This window comes from Mastomys coucha, unplaced genomic scaffold (genome assembly GCF_008632895.1).
Source record: "Mastomys coucha isolate ucsf_1 unplaced genomic scaffold, UCSF_Mcou_1 pScaffold22, whole genome shotgun sequence".
Lineage (NCBI taxonomy): Eukaryota > Metazoa > Chordata > Mammalia > Rodentia > Muridae > Mastomys > Mastomys coucha.
This window is the reverse complement of record NW_022196905.1, coordinates 181697027-181715427: the sequence shown is the minus strand read 5'-3', so window position 1 is coordinate 181715427 and position 18401 is coordinate 181697027. Positions and strand designations below refer to the sequence as shown.

The window sequence follows — 18401 nt, the reverse complement described above, 5'->3', positions numbered from 1 at the left end:
TCTACCTTACTTTTTGAGGCACAGTTCCTCACTGAACCTTTAACTGGAAGTTTCAGCCAGGCTGGCTGCCCTGACTGGTAGATTCCCAGGATCCACCTGACTTCCATCTCCAAAGGCTGCAGTTATGGGCACTCACAACCATGCTTGGTGTTTTAAATCCTCATTGAGGATTTGAACCCCTGTTTGCATGCTTTGACAGCAAGCACTCCTAACTGCTGAGCCATCTCCTGTAAATATGTTCTTAGTACTTGCTTTTCCCTCCCTGTCTCTTCACTGGAAAGATGATAGAGAAATGATAATTGCCTGTGCTATTTTATTTTATTTTTTTTAAAGATTTATTTACTTTTTTTATATGAGTACATTGTAACTGTCTTCAGACACATACCACAAGAGTGAATCGGACCCCATTACAGATGGTTATGAGCCACCATGTGGTTGCCTAGAACTGAACTCAGGGCCTCTGGCAGAGCAGTCAGTGCTCTTAACCACTGAGCCATCTCTCCAGCCCAATAGTATGAAAGCTTCATTCTACTCACTTTTTTTTTTTTTTAATCTAAATTATAGACACTTTCCCACATAGTTAATGCTTTGGAAAATGAACTTGCTCTTCCTTCAAAGGTCATCCCGTTCCAACGCAGCTGACCACTGGCTCTGACAGCTTCTTTATGGTTCCAGCCTTCTCTCTGCAGTCCGTCCCAAGCATTGCTAACAGTCATAACCTCGGCAGGGCAGTCCATCTTGTTGTCTGTCCACGATGATCTGATGTGGTGGACAGGGCTCTAAGAATGACATTGAGCATTTATAAAACAACCCGTACGTGTTGTTTCTAAATACGTGTCTGAGTTTCTAAATACATGCCATTGAAAATCTTAGAAAAAAAATATGAATATATATTATTGATATTTTATATTGATTAGATTGTATATATTTGAGCCAAGTTTAAAAAAACTATTAAAATTAACTTTTAAAAATGTGCTTGCTAAAATAAAAATGTGCTTGCTGGGAAATTATTGATTTATGTATATTTGTTAGGAATGATTCTGATTCATTAACTTGGACTATAGGACTTTATAATTTGACATTAGTGTCCTTTTAAATGTGGCCCTCACTGCCAAATGCTCAGCTGTGGAGTAGGGATGTGCAGGAACAGCAGGAGGGAGGTAACATTCGTTAGTAATACCTGGCACTTATTAAGGACTAATTTTATCTTTTTAAATGCTTGCACTAACGATAACGAGTGGGAGTTTACAAATAAAATCAACGCGCAGAGTTTGGTGTCTCCAGACAGCAAGCAGTGTCAATCCTAGCCACACTTTACCCGGATTCCTGCGTGTTCAGACCTCCATAAGTAAGCCTCCGTGCACCACGGCCTGCACCCCATATACACAGACTGATTCTACACAGTGAAGGAAGGTACAGTGCTAGTTGAATAAAGTAGGCAATCCTGCCTTCACTGGTCCTCGGTGGGTTCAGGCCCAGGGATGCACTTGAGAGGGAAGTAGGAATCTCCCATTTGACTCCCTTAGTCTCTTGCAGGACCTCTTTTGGAAAGAGTATCCTATAGAATATGTAAATGTAGTGTTAATAAGAGACTTTTTGGCCCAGATGAAGTGGTTCTGAAACCCAATCCATGTCATCAGGTGTTCAGTTGAAGAACAAATAGATGTAGCACTTAATTAAAATGGCCCTGGGTTTGGTATACTGAGTGATATACGATATACCCTTAATGAGTTTCAAGAACCTTTTTGTAAAAATCCACAGTTATTTGGATCCGCTGATATTGGGTAAGAGGCAGAACATCCTGGCAGAAAGCAAGTGATGGAGCTAGTGAGCTAGTGACTCATGCCATCATAGATAGGAGGAAGAGAAAGAGAAAGGAAGAGACCAGGCACAAACCATACCTTTTAGGGGTCCCACTTTTTTTTAAAATTTAGTTTTTATTATTATATCTAAGTACACTCTAGCTCTCTTCAGACACACCAGAAGGGCGTCAGATCCCATTACAGATGGTTGTGAGCCACCGTGTGGTTGCTGAGATTTGAACTCAGGAGCTTGGGGAGAGCAGTCAGTGCTCTTAACCTCTGAGCCATCTCTTTAGCCCTAAAGCTCCACTTTAACTAACTAACTTCCAATCAGGTTCTACCTCCTAACGGCCCATTCAGCTCTGACTTCATGAGTAGACTAACCCACTGATGAAGTTAGCATCCTCATGTTCCATCTGTCTCTCAATAGGACCAACCAGCATGCTGGGGTGTCAAGCCTTCAGTGCCCTGAGTGTTTCTATCTAAACCACATGTAACAGTGACCTTAATATCAAGCCCAGGAACCCTCCCCCCCAAGGAGACTCCTGGGGCTTCTAGCTCTACGTTTTACCAACCCTCTGGACTCCAGGGCTTCCCTTTTGCTTTCTATATGATAACTCCTCACTCTGTGCTTGTTTCTGCCTTTTAAAAAAATTATTATTAAAAAATATTTTATTATTTTAGATGTTTGCTGTGTGTATGTCTTTGCACCAGTTATATGCATTGCCCACAGAAGCCAGAAGAGGGTACTGGAATTACAGACAGTTATAAGTTGTCCTTAGTTGCTGAGAATTGAACCCGGGGTCCTCTGGAAGAGCAAGCCAGTGCTCTTAACCACTGAGCCACTTCTCCAGCCTCTGTTTTGGCTCCTTAGGATTGAAGTTCATTGATAGCAGAGTCTGCCTCCAGTTCCTTCTTGTAAAACCACCCCAAGAACTGTAGTTGACAATTCAGACAATACCTGAGTGGACAAACGAAGTTGCAAATGCACACAGAATCCTCATATAGATGCTCTTCACTCCTTCTCTGTTTTATAATCCATCAGTGAATGTTCACTAGCTGCCTACTGTGTACAAGGCACTATTATGAAACAGCTGAAAGGAAAAGACTTGGATAGGGAAGGTTGAGCAATTAAAATCCTCTTAACCCTTTACGGAGTTCTCTTGTACCCACTGTTGAAATATTTGGACACTATCAGCCAGCATTACTGTTAGTAACCCTAGAGTCCTCATGAAAGGATCTCTAGGCATATTTCTTGGTAAGGTAAAACAATTCCAGATAGGTTGTTTTTGTTTTTGTTTTTGTTTTGCATATAGAATCTAACCTAGGTTAGTACCTAGGTTTTAAATGATGCTAATAGTCTACAACTCAGATTTAAAGGGGTTGGGGTGGGGGTGGGGTGTCCACAATGATAAAAGTACCATATGGATGATATGAGGAAGTCAGACGTAGCCACGTCCAGACTGTCTGGTGCAGCTCTTTCCTGTAATAGTTCCTGTGTGGCGATGCCATTCAGTAGCCTGCAGAAGTCGGGCACACTGGTGGGACGACAGCCAGCCACTAAGTGCTTGCCTCCCAGCGACCCTAATTAAATTATGGAGAATCCCATTCTTTTTCCCCTTAGAGCCCTTCATATATTTAATGCATGAGTATGAGAGCGTCTTTGTGTGGATTCCCACCTTTCTCTCTAGTCTCACTGTGTGGGGGGGAGGGGCCTGCATACTATAGTACAAAAATAATCAAATAAACCTCTTCTCTGGATTATAAATGGTTTATCATCTATGACAGAGACACTAACCTAAGCAGCTGAAAAAAAAAAATGTCTCTAACTGCCAGAATGTATTTCATCATCTGGGACTAAATAATAAGTACATTTAAAGGGCAAGCAACCCAGACAGTCATGCAGAAACTAACAGTGTGTCTGTCAAGTCTGGGCTCTGTGGTCTGCATTTTTGAGTAAATCATATTAAAGCACTGGGTTTCCCATAGTCCTGCACTGCTTCACCTCAGATGATGTCATCTGCTCTGACTGATGACCAAAGAGTTGGTCCTGGACATTGCCTACTAGGCTACTTGGAGGCAGTAGCTATATCTTAATTTTCTTACAGATCACTATGGTATATGATATAGAGTGTGCTTAGTTATATGAGTAACAACTCATAATTCAGAAAGATAAATGTCCCTTCTGGGCATTTTGGGGAGGGGATGTTGTCTCCGATACTTGGCTTTCCAGAAAGTGTATAAAATGAGTCAAGTTAAAAAAGCCAGTCATCTGAAGAGGGTAGCATGGATCCTGGAGGAAATAAAGCTTTTCACTTGAATAGAAGATCTCAGGATGCTGAACAGGAGCGGGGCGGTTGTAGTCCATGGGAGCGCACACAGCCCACAGGCAACCACCCACTCATGCTTGCCACACCTGTGCATGTTGTAGTCGCTGGAGGAAGAACTCAGCCTCATGGACCAGTGCTGCCAGAGCTCCACCTTCAGTCCCAGTGTTGTTTGTAATATACTCAGTCAGGCTCGTCTGAGAAGGGAGTTCATACACAGGGTTGAACAGCAGCCCTCGAGGGTGTAAGGAAGCCCTTCTATGGTTGAGTGCTGGGCTCTAAAGAACTAGGACTAGAGCAAAGACGACACTAAGAGCGAAAGCCACAGTGAAGGTGGCTGGCTTTCCCCCACCACCACTTCCAGCCGTTGAGACATGGTGACAACTGACCTCGATGTCCTCGTGCTGTATATTGCTGGCGAAGGCTGAGGGTGGCAAGGGAAATGAGCTAGGACAGACGTCCACACTGTCACTGAAACCCGTTGCCCCCGGAAGTCCACCAGTAAGCTAACCACCCCTTGTGTATTTATGGAGGTAGGAGTGGCTTTCCCAGAGTCCTTTGAAGATAAGCATCTATAGTGTCAAGCTTTTGCCATCTTCCTTTCAGTTTTCGTGTATAAAGTGGTAAGATTTTCTGGCCTTTCACCACCTTCTGTTTGCAGCGTGGCTGCTGTGGGGGAGGGGACTCCACAGTTTCAGACTTACTGCGCGTGTCTAAGAGAGCTGCCCGCCCTCTTTTATCTCACTCCAGGGTCAGAATCTGCCATTTACCTAAAGAGTTTGAATAAAATTAAGGCTTGACAAGACAGTACTCCAATAGACGGCTGTAGTTGCACATGCCTGAAATCCCAGAACTTGGGAGACTGGGGAAAAGGAAAGCAAGTATGAGACTCGTAAGAAGGAAAGAAAATGAGACGGACATTATATCTGTGGGTTATTATTTTATTGTCCTCAAACTTTAGTTTTTGCATTACAAAAGCAATTGATGTTTATTTTTGAAATTTCGAATTCCTGGCTGGTGATTTCAAATATATGTGATCTCCAAGACCCATGTCGGCACTTCCGGTTTAAAGGGAAAAAAAGTCAATGAACTATATTCTATTGTAATGTCATTTAAAATTCTAAATCATAACGGGGTCCCTGATTGCCCTTCACCTAGTTCATCATGCCTTCAGTATATGGGTTCTGAGGAACAAACTCCCCTTTCCTATTAGTAAGTGCGATAATCTAATGACCTCAATTAGAGAGGGGAGTAAAAAGGCTCACACATCTAAAAATAACTCCATTATCCACGCAGAGAGGGTCCCGTTTCTGTTTCCTCTGCCCCAGCTGATATTAAGTAAGTGGCAATCGATCAGGATAATGTCTGGCTCTCCTTTCTCATAAATGAAGGGCTGTGGCTTTAAGTAATCATCCGCTGCTTGTGCCAGAGACAGAAGCTGCAGTATCAGCTTCAGAGAGGAGAGAGAGGAGTCTGAGGCAGTAACCTGGACAGCAGGGAAGGCCACCAGGGCCAATGGCGCTCCTCCCAGTGGAGCTTTGAATGTGGGCAGACCGGAGGGGTGGGAGGCGTGGCCACCTGTGCACTTCTTGGACAGTGCAGGGGTTGGGGGAGTTGGAGAGACCGGAGCTGGAAAATGGGCTGCCCTAGCAGCAAAATGTGCCTCTCTCCTCCCTGTGCAGCAACAAGGGTAATTAGTATTTGTTTACAGTGCTTTTCTGGAAGGGTGTCAGGGACTACGGCAGACCCTGTCTGGAACCAGGGGAAAGTGTTTTGAATGAGAAGCAACTCTAGACTGCAGAGGCCAGTCTCATGGTCTCTGCCATACTGTGATCCAGATGCCGGCTGGAGCCCCACATCTAAGGTGATCTCAGGAAGGACACTTACTGAGAGCCTGGAAATTCTCTCACTTCCTAGTTTTCACCCTGGCGCCAGGGACTCTCCGCATTGAGGAACTGTGTCTGATGGTTGTGTTTGTATAAGTATGTGTGGATGTGTGCCTGCTACAGACCTGAAGGTAACGTGAAAATTATTCCTTACCGCAAGACTGATATTTGTTATTTTTTAAACACTGAAACACCCTCCTGATTTCTTTTACTTCACTTCTCTCAAATCTATTTAGAATCATGGTTGCTTCATGATGTAATAATCCTTGGAAACTGCTGTGTAGCTGGGTGAAATCAACTTGATTTTATCTTTAAGAGATTAAATTTTTTTGTCCTAGCTTAAAAGCAAACTTTTTTTTTCTTGCTTAGAATATAGGATTGGCCTTGTAACAAAACTTTTATATTTGCGGACACGGGACAAAGTTCATCTAAATGCCTATGTTTAGAACATTAAATATTTATCTTGAACTGATTAGGCCTTTATTGCCCTTGGAGAGGGGAGTGCATTACATCTTAAGTACAGTATGCATTAGCTTAAAGGGTCTGTGACTCTCCCGTAAGTGCAAGGCTCAAAGCAAATATTTTCAAATAGCCACTTTTGTTCCTCAAAGGAAAGTTTCCATAAGACCTGGGAAAAATATAGATTTCTTTGGAAACATGAAATTCCTTCACAGCCAAGGGACATCTGTGTTTTGCTTTGTTTTTAACAACACGGACTGTTAGCTTAAGTGATTCAGTGATTCGTATCTCAGCCTCTCAACCCTGGGTCTCGTTTTCCCAGCAATGGTAAATGTGTACTTTACTGAAAAGGAACCCTCTTGAAAACCCTAGTAACTTGGTGTGTGTTTTCTGCAGCGGGAGGAAGCGCTGAAGCAACACAAAACCCTCTCTCAAGAACTTGTCAGCCTCCGGGGAGAGCTAGGTAAGAGCCTGTGTTCCTGCCCCGGCCCTGGGTAAAGTTTACTGAAATTGACAAATGTGCCCTTCCCTCCTGCTCTGTGGCTGGAGTTACACGTGGGTGGCTGTTCTTTCTCCCCCTCTTGTATCTGCAAACACTTACTATCGACATTACTTTTGAATCTTGCCAATGTGACCTCAGGCTCACAGAATTCCTGGCACTGGTCTGAGTAAGCTAACGCAGCTTTCTGATGACCAAGGCATAAAGCATTGCTTCGTACCGAGAAGACGGGGACAGAGTGCTTTTTGTAATTGTGTGCATTCCCACTGAATAATTATGTCGTCTTTCTTTCTCTTTCTTTTTTGTCCGGAACCACTTTTTATATTAAAAATGTTTTTAAAAAAGTTATTCTCTGATAAAAGTAACTACATTACACATCCCTGTTGTGGTACAGCGTACCTGTGAGGGTACAGTGGGTCTACAATTAAAGGGATACTGCATGTTAGGGCCACCCATCTGAACGAGGCATGCTCTGTGCTACTTAAATAGTCAGGATGAGCTGGGGAGGAATGTCTTCCAACTCCAGGAGCGGTGTGCTCTGGTGAGCATCCTCTAGGAAGTCCTGCTGTTTGATAGTTTGAGATCTTGGTGCTTCTGAGGATCCTTAGATTTGAAGGACTTTTTAAAGACAGTTGTCCTCTGTACCTCAGTCACTTGTAGGCGAGAACTGGCTTCTCTGTGCCCCCCTCCCCTTTGCCCTGTCTGTGGGGACCGCTCACCCTAAGAATTGGCTTCCCGATTTAGCTTCAGCTAGATCTGGAGTTGTTCAGCAAACAACTTGTCCTTGTCCTTGGCTTTACTTGCCGATGGGCTGTGTTAGAAGCATGTGTAGCATACGTTCATCAAAGGGAACAGCTAAAGGTAAGAACAAATTTTGTTCGTTTAATTCTCAAGGAGCCCTGAGAACCAGATCATAGTTTAAATACCGCCATTCTAATTTGCTGGATTAGAATATTTGCTAGCAACCACGCTGGCCCAGCCAAGGCAAAGGTCAAGGGCTGGTGCATGTGGAGTCAAGATCTTGCCCTTCCCTACCCCTTGTGCCTGCCAGTTGGAGTCGAGGCCAATTCCTAGCCTAACCCTTGAGATCCACAACAGTAGAGAAGCCACCAGTGCTGGCAGGCATCAGGTAACAGGAAGGACGGACCCTTGTGGGAAAATAGTTTTAAGGCAGATGAAAGTACAGAAGCCCAGTGATGGGTGAGCTCTTTCGAACCAGGACAGAAGCCACAGCATGAGCAGCCCTGATCCCAGACACCGTTGAAGACCTTCCGCTTCTAATTCAGTCTGGCTGCCTCCCTTTTCGTCGTTATCCAGTGACCAGCTCGACTTGTTTGTTTTTGACTTAAGTACTGTAATGGATACAGAATAAGGAGACAAGGGAAGAGGTTTTGTGTGTATGTGAGTTTCGGTGTGGATCTGGCTGATCCACAGTGGAAGTAGAGATGACCCTGCCTAACGATTCAGGTTTCTACTCTCTCAGAGATGGCAGGACCAAGACCGAAGGGGACACTGAGCTCATTGACTCTGATTGAATGCTGATCCTCTTCAGCATTAAGCAGTTTAAATTGGAGCCCAGGTCCACCACACTTGCTGTTATCATGCAGCCTGTCAGGAAACAGCCGTCCTTTGTTCTCTCACCTCTCTGTCTGCGATAAGGAGAACGTGGCCTGGTGTGTTTTTCCTGCTGCTGTCAAAGTGTCAGGATGTTATGGGTGGCCTGTCCATATTGTTTTGTCACCCTAGGCTGGACTTGGGAAATGGTGTCATTTCTGTTAACTACTGAATCAGACAGGCTTGCTCAAGGGCCAGTGCTTGCTCAAGGACCAGCAAAGGCATTTGGGAAAAAGTTGGTTTGGCCAGCGACTAGAAGAAGAAAACCTTCAAACAAGTGCAATGAAGCTGGCTCAAAAGAAAGTTCTAGAAACTTTCAGCTGGACTTGTGTATTGGGCCAGAGTGGAAAAAAGATAAAATTTAATATGTCAAAGCTGAGACCTCAGTTTTCCAGTTTGAGGGAATAAAATGTGTCACACTGTGGTGTCACGCTCGGTCTCCAGGTTCGAATCCTTGGGTTGGGAGCTGGGTGGCTCAGAGTCCATCATGTCACATCTCTTCTGCCCCAGTTTTATTCTTTCTAAAGTGACAGTGTACATGTGTGCCCCAAGGATGATCATAAGGGCCACATGAGGTAAGACATTGCAAAGCACCCATGCCAGAGGTTAACTGCTATTAGCCATACATTCATGAATGTATGCAGTTTGAAGTTAATGTCATGGGGTGTGTGTGTGTGTGTGTGTGTGTGTGTGTGTGTGTGTGTGTGTGTGTGTAAGTGTGTGTAATCCCAGTAACTCCAGAGGCCAAGACAAGAAGATTGCTACCAGTCCCAGGCCAGCATAGTGAGTGAAAGGCCAGTCTGACTACATAGTGATGGCCTATGCCAAACACACACACACACACACACACAGATTCAGTTTTGCAGTTGTGTAGTGAGTTGTGACATTGCCTTCTTATGAAAGCATAAATCATACCATGGGAAGGAATAGTCAGTAGATGGGACACTACTAGAAATCCCTCAGGACAGGGAGACCCCAACAGTTCTTTGCTGCATTGGCATTTAATGTTGGGTTAGTGGAATAGGGAATCTGGTTTGGTTTGGTCTGGTCTTGTCAGGTCTTTCAAGACAGGGTTTCTCTGTGTAGCTCTGGCTGTCCTGGAACTCAATCTGTACACCAGACTGGCCTCAAACTGGGAGATCCTCCTTCCTTCCTCTGCCTCTTGAGTGCTGGAATTAAAGGTGTGCACCCTCACTGCCCGGATGGAGATAGAGGCGTTTACTCATACACTTCCAGCTAGGAGTTACTTAACATTTTTGAATACACAGATTTTTTTCCCTTTGATGGCATGTCTGTGTATTCTGCTGGATTAGTGTGGAGTCTGAATATAGTAGTAAAGTAGATGAAGTGGTGGGGCCTAGCCCCTGATTCTTTCAGGTGACTTGGAGATTGCTGCTGTCTTCTGGCCTTCCAGCCATCATTTCCACCATCCAAGTATCCACCTCGTCCCTTGGAATAACCAGAGGGCTGCCAGAGTCCCTGGTTAACTGTGTGATCTTTTCTTACCATCTCCCTGAAAACTGGGACAAGAGTCTCACACTTGAACTATGTAGAGTGAAAGAAACTCAAGCCCGGGGAACCCTGCAACTGCAATTGTCTGTGCCTTTGCCCTTCACAATCTAATGGCTTCCACCCATCTTCCCCGTTGGCAGACTTTCTGGATGCCCTCATTCTGTCCTCCTATAGTCTCTCCCTGAGTCAAGTCTTTCCACCTGGCATGCAACCAGCATGTTTCTCCTATCAGACCCACATCCCTTGATGGAAAGTCCTTTGCTTGGGCAAACCTCTTCAAGAAACCCCTATGTCTGCGCAGAACCAAGCCACGAGGCTACCCCTACGCCAGTGACCTTCATAGCTTGCACTGATGTATTTGATGTATCCTGTGTTCTTCTGGTGTAATCTCCAGACTGCATGGTCTTCAATGAGGAGAATCTTTTCAGCTTCCTCTGCAGGGGAACATCATAATGAACTCTCCATTTGCATAGCCTTGTGGCTTATGTTTATTGGCATTTGAGAGTTTAAATTTTAAAGACCAGTGTATAAACAAGAAGTACTGTATAGTTCTACGATCTTGGCATACTTTTGCATAGCCCCTTCCCTTTGTTTATAGAACATGTATAACTTTGTACTATCATTATTTCAGGAAAGCATATTTTGTAGACTATAATATCTATTGTGCCATCACATTTTTGCTTGTCTGAGACAGGGCAGCAATATGTAGACTAGGCTGGCTCTAAACTAGATCTTTGTGCCTTTGTCTGACCTATAATATATTTTTTTAATTACATTTGTTTGTATATGTTACCCACATGTGTGTGCCACAGCAAATGTGTGGGAGTCAGAGGATAGCTTTCAGGATTGAGTTCTTCCGTTCCACCTGCTGGGTTCCACCCATGAGCTCTGGTTGTTAGGTTTGGTGGAAAGCCTTGGTTCCTCCCTGAGCTACCTAGCCAGTCCATCAGATTTATATAATCTCCACTTGTGCTGAGCATTTCTGTAATTCCAGAAAACTCCCTTAAGCCTCCCCTCCCTTAGAAGCAAACACTGATCAGGGTTTCATGGCCAAGTGCCAGTGTCTTCTCTTCTTGAGTCTCATATAAAGTGAAAGTGTAGTCTGTAGTCTCATTTGCATCTGGCTTCTTCAGCAGAGGGCCATGCATCCGTCTTTGGGTTCTTAACAAGCCCAGTACTTTTCCAGGGCACCTTGCAGCCTTCACTTTTAATGAATGCGGAGCATCTATAGAGTCGTATCGTAGTAGGACCATATGATCGTGACTCACAGGTGTATTTTTTTAAGCCCTTCCCTCCGGAGCTGCAGGCGTGTGCTTCCTTGGAGGCCCTGCCCTCCGAGTGAGCTGGCCCAGTGTGATGACACTGTCCCATGCTTCCAGAGTCCTCTGCATATCTGGGAAGCTCTCTCCACTGCGCTACCCTCTCCTCTCCTCTGGCTCCTCAGATTCTTTCTTTCTTCATTGTTTATCCAAGCTCTGTTGGGAATGTCTTGTCTTCAGTTGAGTTTCACCAGATCTTTCAGACAAGTTAATGTTACTTTTTCTACCTTTCTGGTTACTGGGTACACATTACGACTTTTGCACTCGGAGCTATTTTCTTGTGTACCTCTTCCCGCCACTTAGAACTCTTGAAGTCTTCAAAGGCAAAGCTACTCACTCACGACTCTCCGTCAGGTGTGTAGGCCTGGGGCGCACGGGTGCACAGAGAGCAGGAAAAGAATGGATTTTGCAACCTAAGATAGAGACAGGGAAGGTGGGCTTCTCCCTGCAGTGTGCAAATGCACATCTTTTTATTAAGTAGCCCAGTATTGTATTGAACCAAGTGAGATTTTACCCCTTGATACGCTAAACCTTGTTAAAATCTTTAGGATAACTATGGAAAAGCTTCATTACTTTCCCCTCAGTATATAGAAATTCATACAGATGTTGGGGACATTCTCTGGGTTCTGTTCATTCCTAAACGTAGTTTGTATTGTATGAAAGGGACGAAATTGAGGCTCAAGACCTAGTGTGTTTTCCTACTGCTAACTCCTCAGGAGCCAAAGGGTTTGGATAAGCGCTCAAAGTGGCCAGGCTACCACATTTGTCAGTCCCGGTAGAAAATGCTTTGTGTAACTTCGTAAGCCAGTGGAAAATCATCTGACAGCACTGTCAGCATGCATCCACCGATAACAGCTTGTGGGGACCTTCTCCAATCAAAGCAGGGAAGAAGGCTTACACTATTGCTAAATCAGAATATCTTCTTACCTACTTGAAAAAATTACAAATTGTCAAAAGCAGAATATGAGCCACCTGATCAGCACTCACCCAGTGAACCCAACGCAGGCTGGCTCACACCTCTGGAATGTGTGAATACGTGCACTATCCCAGCTCTGGCCAGAAGTCTGGTGTAACAGGCCTGTGTCTAAAGAGATTTAGACACTCTGTATAGCTGATTTCAAGACAACCTGCCTGCTTTCCTTCCTCCTTCCCTTCCTTCCTCCCTCCTTTCCTTCCTCCTTCCCTTCCTTCCTCCCTCCTTCCTTCCTTCTTTCCTTCTTTCCTTCCTTCCTTCTTCCTTTCCTTCCTTCCTTCTTCCTTTCCTTCCTTCCTTCCTTCCTCCTTTCTTTCCTTCTTCCTTCCTTTCTTCTTTCCTTCTGATTCTATTAGATTCTATAGAATCCTATTAGATTCTAATGAAATAGCCTGAGGAAACCCCACCTAGGGTTCTTTATCTTGCTGAGGTGTTTGAAGGAAGAGTTGATAGCTACCCCAGACTTGGGCCATTCTCTTGTTAGCTGTGTCTTTCCTAAAGTTGGACTTTGGCTGGCTCCACTGATAGCAAAAGGCCATGTTCTTTCACCCACAGATAAGCAAAGTATTGCCAGCAGCACCTGGTTCTGAGAGCCCATGATATTTCTTTCTTGTCCTGATCTCTTCCTGACTCTAAAATTCCAAATGTTCCTAACCCCTGGGGTCACTTGTTTAGAGCATGGATTCACAAACGTCACTGTGAGATGAAACAGATTTCCTGTTCTCACACCCACCATTCAAGTTTGGGATGGAGTCCAGAAATCTGCACTTTTAATATCATGCAGGTGATTTGGACACCACAGCACCTGGGACTACACTCACATACCACACTATCTAGAGTGTTCCTGTGCGTGCGCGCGTGCGTGCGTGTATTAGCATACTTAACGCTAAATAGCCTGAGGACTTGTACCAGCACTGTTTGATTCTTCTGCTGTAAAAGCCACTGACCTGGAAGCAGGCATGACAGAATAGTCAGTTCCTGACTGGGGGGTCACTGCACTGTTTTGATTGAAACCTGGGACTTTACCCGGAGACTCCTATTTCTCAGGCCTGAGTCTTCGAACACACTGCCAGTTATTGAGCCACACTTTTGTCTCTGACCCACCTTCATTGCTAGACTTTTTTTTTTTTTCCCACATGTGTGTGGAGTGTGTGCTGTTAGGACAAGGTGAGCAGCTGTTCTGCAGCCTGTCACGGTCTAGTGCAGAAGATGGAAGCAGCCAAAAACACCTTTTCAAACTCACCCTGCATTTGGAGGAAGGACATTGTCTGGGAGAACTTGGCCGCTCCCTGGAAGCCCAGATGGCCACCTCTGTCCGGAAGGTGGAAGATAGGCCGACGGGGCCAGATTACAAACTACCTAATCAGTGCAGGAAAGAGAGAGAAACCGGGGAAGCATTGTTCCTCAGTTATCTTTCAGTCTCTGTGGCTCCAGAGTGAGTTGAGCTAGAGCATTATTTGTTACACACTAGGTGCCTGAACTAACTTCTCCCTTTGGCTCCCAAATCACAGAAGTAGCCAGTGAGATCCAGTTTGGAGTTCTATGCCTGGAACACGGGGGCTTCCGGGTCTCGATTCAGGTCTGCCCGCTCGGTTCCATTTGGTAGAATGAGTCTTAGGATGGCACCTACTTGTCAGCTCAGAGCCCTGCATGAAAATATGAACCCAAGAGCCTCTTCCAAGGTCTGCAGTAAGTGTTATAGGTAGCGTGGTATTATTTATGGGAAAGTGGATTTAATGGTGCCAACAGTTTTATGAAAAGTTGATTCCCCAAAAGTTTATGATTCATGGGAGATTTTGAAATTGTTCACATAGACTCAAGGGCATCATGCACAAGAACAGTCAAAGTCACTTACAGCTAATTTTTGAAATTTAGAGGACACCTTTGTTTACCATGTGTCTCCCAGGTTACTTGGCCCTGTGAAAGGTTACGTTTAAAGAAACAAACTCTGAAGGTCATAATGCTAGGGGATCACCTTCCCGCATGCCCCCCCACCCTTTGGCACACTCAAGGCCCCTGCTCCCCGACTTTCTGTACAGTCTACAACAACTCCATATTTGCCTTTATCTATCATCCCTTAACTGAGAGGTCAGCAGAACACAAAGTTGTTTCCTCACTTTGCAAATCAGGACTTAGGGGTTCAGAAAGTCAGAAATGCCTTTTGGTCAGACCGTCTCGGCCCTTACCTTTCTGGGTTATTTTTCTCATGGGCACCTTTGATTTTAAAAACCTATTAGACCCACACTAGCCCTGGAAGTGTATCATGATAGGATCTCATAGAGTAATAGTATAGAGTAATCATGGGGGAAGGCCCTGTCCTGTGGTGTGGTTCTGGACTGGGGACCAGGAGAATGAGAGAAAGTTCTCAATAATGCACTGAAGAAAGGCATGAAAGAGCCAGAAGTACAAGCAAGTGGCTGGCTCCAGGTGTCCAGAGAGAGAGAGAGACTGGGAAGAGGAACCAAGGCAAGGCAAGGTGGATGCAATGGCTCCCCCATTTTCCTCATACGTGACACTGCGAAGGGGGGCTCCAAAGGCTCCCCACAGACAGCTGGCTCCCCAGAAGTCTATCAGGAGAGTCATATGATTTACTTAATGGAGTCCTCCCCATTTTCTGCTTGGTCCCTTTCATTCACTGTCTCTTACAAGGCACCAAATGTGCCTTACTTTCCATGTGAACTTTTGCCTCTCCCAAATCCCTTGTCATTCTTTATTGCGTTTTAGGTCTCTTTATAGAACACAGACAGATCTCCAGGAAGCTGGGGAAGTTCTGTTGTCTAGATTATAAAAACAGTAGCAGTAGTAGATTGAAAGAGGAGACTCCAGAAGCACCCTATTACATGTGTGTGTGCATATTTATCATTTCTTTGTTTTGGTTTTGTTGTTCTTGGTGTTTGAGACAGGGTTCCTCTTTGTAGCTCTGGCTGTCCTGGAACTAGCTCTGTAGACTAGGCTGGCCTCAAACTCTCAGAGATCTGTCTGCCTGCCTCTGTCTTCTGAGTGCTGGGATTATAGGCTTGTACTACCACTGCCTCCAGCACCCTGCTTCCTATTTAACATTTTAAATCCTAGACAAATGATGTTTTTTAAACTGATGTGTATGTGTGTGTGTACAGTATGTGAGGAGGGTGGATGTTGGAGTTCAAACTCAATAACCATTGGTCTGTTTTGAACTTCTCCAAGGAAACTGCAGTCAGGTTTGATTCCTCTGGTAATAACAACAGTAACACACATCGCACATTTAAATGGTCAAGCACAGGACCAGGCGCTTCCCATGTGTAATCATTAATTCCATAGGGAAAGTACCAGTTTCCTCTCTATTTAAGAGATGAGGAAATGCAAGCACAGATTGCTAGTCGGCCCCTGTGAAGCCTGCTATTCGCATATTAAAAAGAAGACAGCTCTGTATCACTTCCAAGAATATTGACATTTTTCAGACCATGGGTGTGTGATGTTTTCTTCCATAACAGAACATTCATTAGTCAGCAAGCAAAGGGAAAATTGTCTCCATGAGATGGAAACAACCAGTCCAACTGTTCCCCCCCCCCCCACCTTACAGAAAACCACTGGGGAATAATTAAGTAATGGCTTCACTTCCTCTCCATGTCTAACTGCCAAAGGGCCTGAGACTAACATGATCGTGTTTTCCCAAGGTCAGATTGGACCGTACAGTGGAGCCTTTTTGAGAAAGGAAATCAGCCTTCCTTTGCTTCTTGTGCAGTGCCTTTTCCTTGCTCAAATAGCTGTGATTAGGCAGGCAGGGCAGGGCTCTCTGGTTTTCCTGCTCTGCCCTTGGCCTAATAGTCTCGGGGCTGGTGCTTGTCTGAATAATATCTTTAACATGACTTAGACTTTAGAGTTTTGTAAATGAGTCTATGTCTTTAAGTCTAAAAACTTTTTTTTTCTTTTTTTCTTTTTGTGATGCTAAGGACTGAACCCACACACTGGTACATGCTACATGCATTCTCCTAACACTCAGCTACATCTGTAGCCCATGGTTTTGGGGGAAGAGACACTTGTTGTGTGGCTCAGTCTAGCTTTGTACTCCCATTTAGCCCAGGCTGGTGTTGAACTCTCTATTCTCCGACCATAGCTCCCTGAATATCAGGATATTGTGTGTCCACCACCAAGTCTAGCCACACTCCTTTCCCTTTCTTTTTATCAAGGTCTCACTCTGTAGCTCTGGTTGTCCTGGAACTCACTGTCTAGTGAGGCTGGCCTTAAACTCCCAAAGATCTGCTTGTTGCTGCCTCCCAAGTGCTGGATTAAAAGCATGCACCACTATGTCAGGCTCTTAATCTAGTGTTAAACTAGATTGCTGGAACTAGCTTTTAAAGCTTGAAAGTATATGTACTTAGAAGTGTTTGTACACCAAGCATCCCGTCTATGTGTGCTTGATCATGCACAAGCTTTTCAAACCCAACTAATGGAATGTTTAAAAACAAAGACTTAAGCTGAGAGCAGCAGTGTAGACCTTTAATCCCAGCACTCCAGAGGCTGGGCCAGTCTCTGAGTTTAAGGACAGCCAGAGCTAACTAATGAGAACTTGTTTGGGGGGTGGGAGTTGAGGGTGAGTTTTTTATATATATAGTAACTCCTGTAAACCAACTACACCTTGAAGCATGGGAAAACTCCACACTCATTCTTTTTGGTTTTTCCAGACAGGATTTCTCTGTAATAGCCCTGGATGTCCTAGAACTCACTCTGTAGACCAAGGCTGGGTTCCTGCCTCTGCCTCCCAAGTGCTGGGATTAAAGGCATGTGCCACCACTGCCCGGCCAGTCACTCATTCTTAATCCTGGATGACCTTCTGGTTTTGTCTTGGCTTTGTCAGTTGTCAGATGAACTGACAGCAGTGGACTTCAGGCAAAGAAGCAAGAAGGCAAAGGATAGACAGAAGCCAGCACAGGTGGCCCTGTAGCTTCTCCACTGTGAGAAGCCAGGGGAAGTCTACAGCCTGAAATCGAGGGGTGATGTCCTTATCCCCCCACCACAAACATGTATGTCCCGTCAGACAGGAAGCCCTCGGAGAGCCCTTAATACACTGTTTCCATTCTCAGAAAGAACTCGGGGGTCTCCCTGCCAAATCACAGCCTCCTTAAGAGCCCAGGCCTGCTGATCCAAACTAAAGCCATTTGTGAGGGCGAGCAGCATAGCCCAGCTGTTGTGCACAACACTATAAACAGTAGAAGGTCCCTTGCACAGCTGCAGGCTGATGTCACCTTCTGGAGCCTGGCCTGCCCTTCGGTTGTTGGAAGGAACAACAGTAAGCCATGCGATCCCCCATCTGATCTCCCGTTCTCTTTCCCGGCTCTCCCTTCCCGTCTATTCGTCTATTCCCCCTTCACCGAGCTCACAGTAGCCAGCCAAGCTGCACGCTGTTTGGACTCCTGGCTTTTTTGTGTATAAACAAAGCAAACAGCCCTATCCAGTGAGTGGTTAATGAGAGGGGATTTCTGTGCATCCTATTTGATTTTAAACACTGACGCACTGTAATTACATATTCAAACCGACAATAGTTTGATTATAAGCAGCAGATGTGTAAAAATCTGGCAGGTGTAGACAGAGTTAGCCTGCCCTTAGAAGCCCTTTGTGCCCACAGTAGATGCTCGCTCCCCTAGTTTATTCCTGAATGACAGGCTTGCCGAGATGCCTGAGAGCTGAGATGTTTGTGTGCCAGGTGCCTGTGTACAAGATGCTTCTGTATGGAGCTGTCTGTGTCTGGTGTGGGTTTCCGGGTGAACTCGGTCATGTTTGATTGTTATCTGCTGACATGTAAATTCTAAAGCTAGCGTTTCCCTCACTGGAAGTGGATCCCCTCATCCATTGGCTACAAACCATCTTTACAGACTTAGCCCACATCGAGGTCTAATTTGTGGCACACAGGGGATCTTAAGGGAGGAAGGATGTCCATTGTTCTACTGATAGGTTGGAAAGTCAGTTGGCAGAAGCTAATGTTGTACCACTGGATGTCTTAAATCTCCTTTTCTTTCTTTTCTTTTCTCTTCTC

General features: G+C 45.0%; 1 protein-coding gene and 1 long non-coding RNA gene across 11 annotated transcripts in view; one reads left to right on the top strand and one right to left on the bottom strand.

The window, feature by feature from the left end:
• Mtus1 (microtubule associated scaffold protein 1) overlaps positions 1-18401 on the top strand; it is a 152339-nt gene that overhangs the window by 119599 nt on the left and 14339 nt on the right. For 9 of the 10 annotated variants that reach the window (XM_031339591.1, XM_031339592.1, XM_031339589.1 and 6 more), the window contains one exon: positions 6871-6937. In XM_031339591.1, coding sequence (XP_031195451.1) covers positions 6871-6937 — 67 coding nt within the window. Of the gene's footprint in view, positions 1-5078; positions 5820-6870; positions 6938-18401 lie in introns of those variants that run through there. The other variant, XM_031339598.1, reaches the window with a different exon arrangement.
• Positions 547-4497, bottom strand: LOC116069193. Its single transcript, XR_004109898.1, has 3 exons — positions 4219-4497; positions 2764-2896; positions 547-779 (listed from the first exon to the last, which is right to left on the bottom strand). It is a non-coding gene; the product is annotated as an uncharacterized LOC116069193 (long non-coding RNA).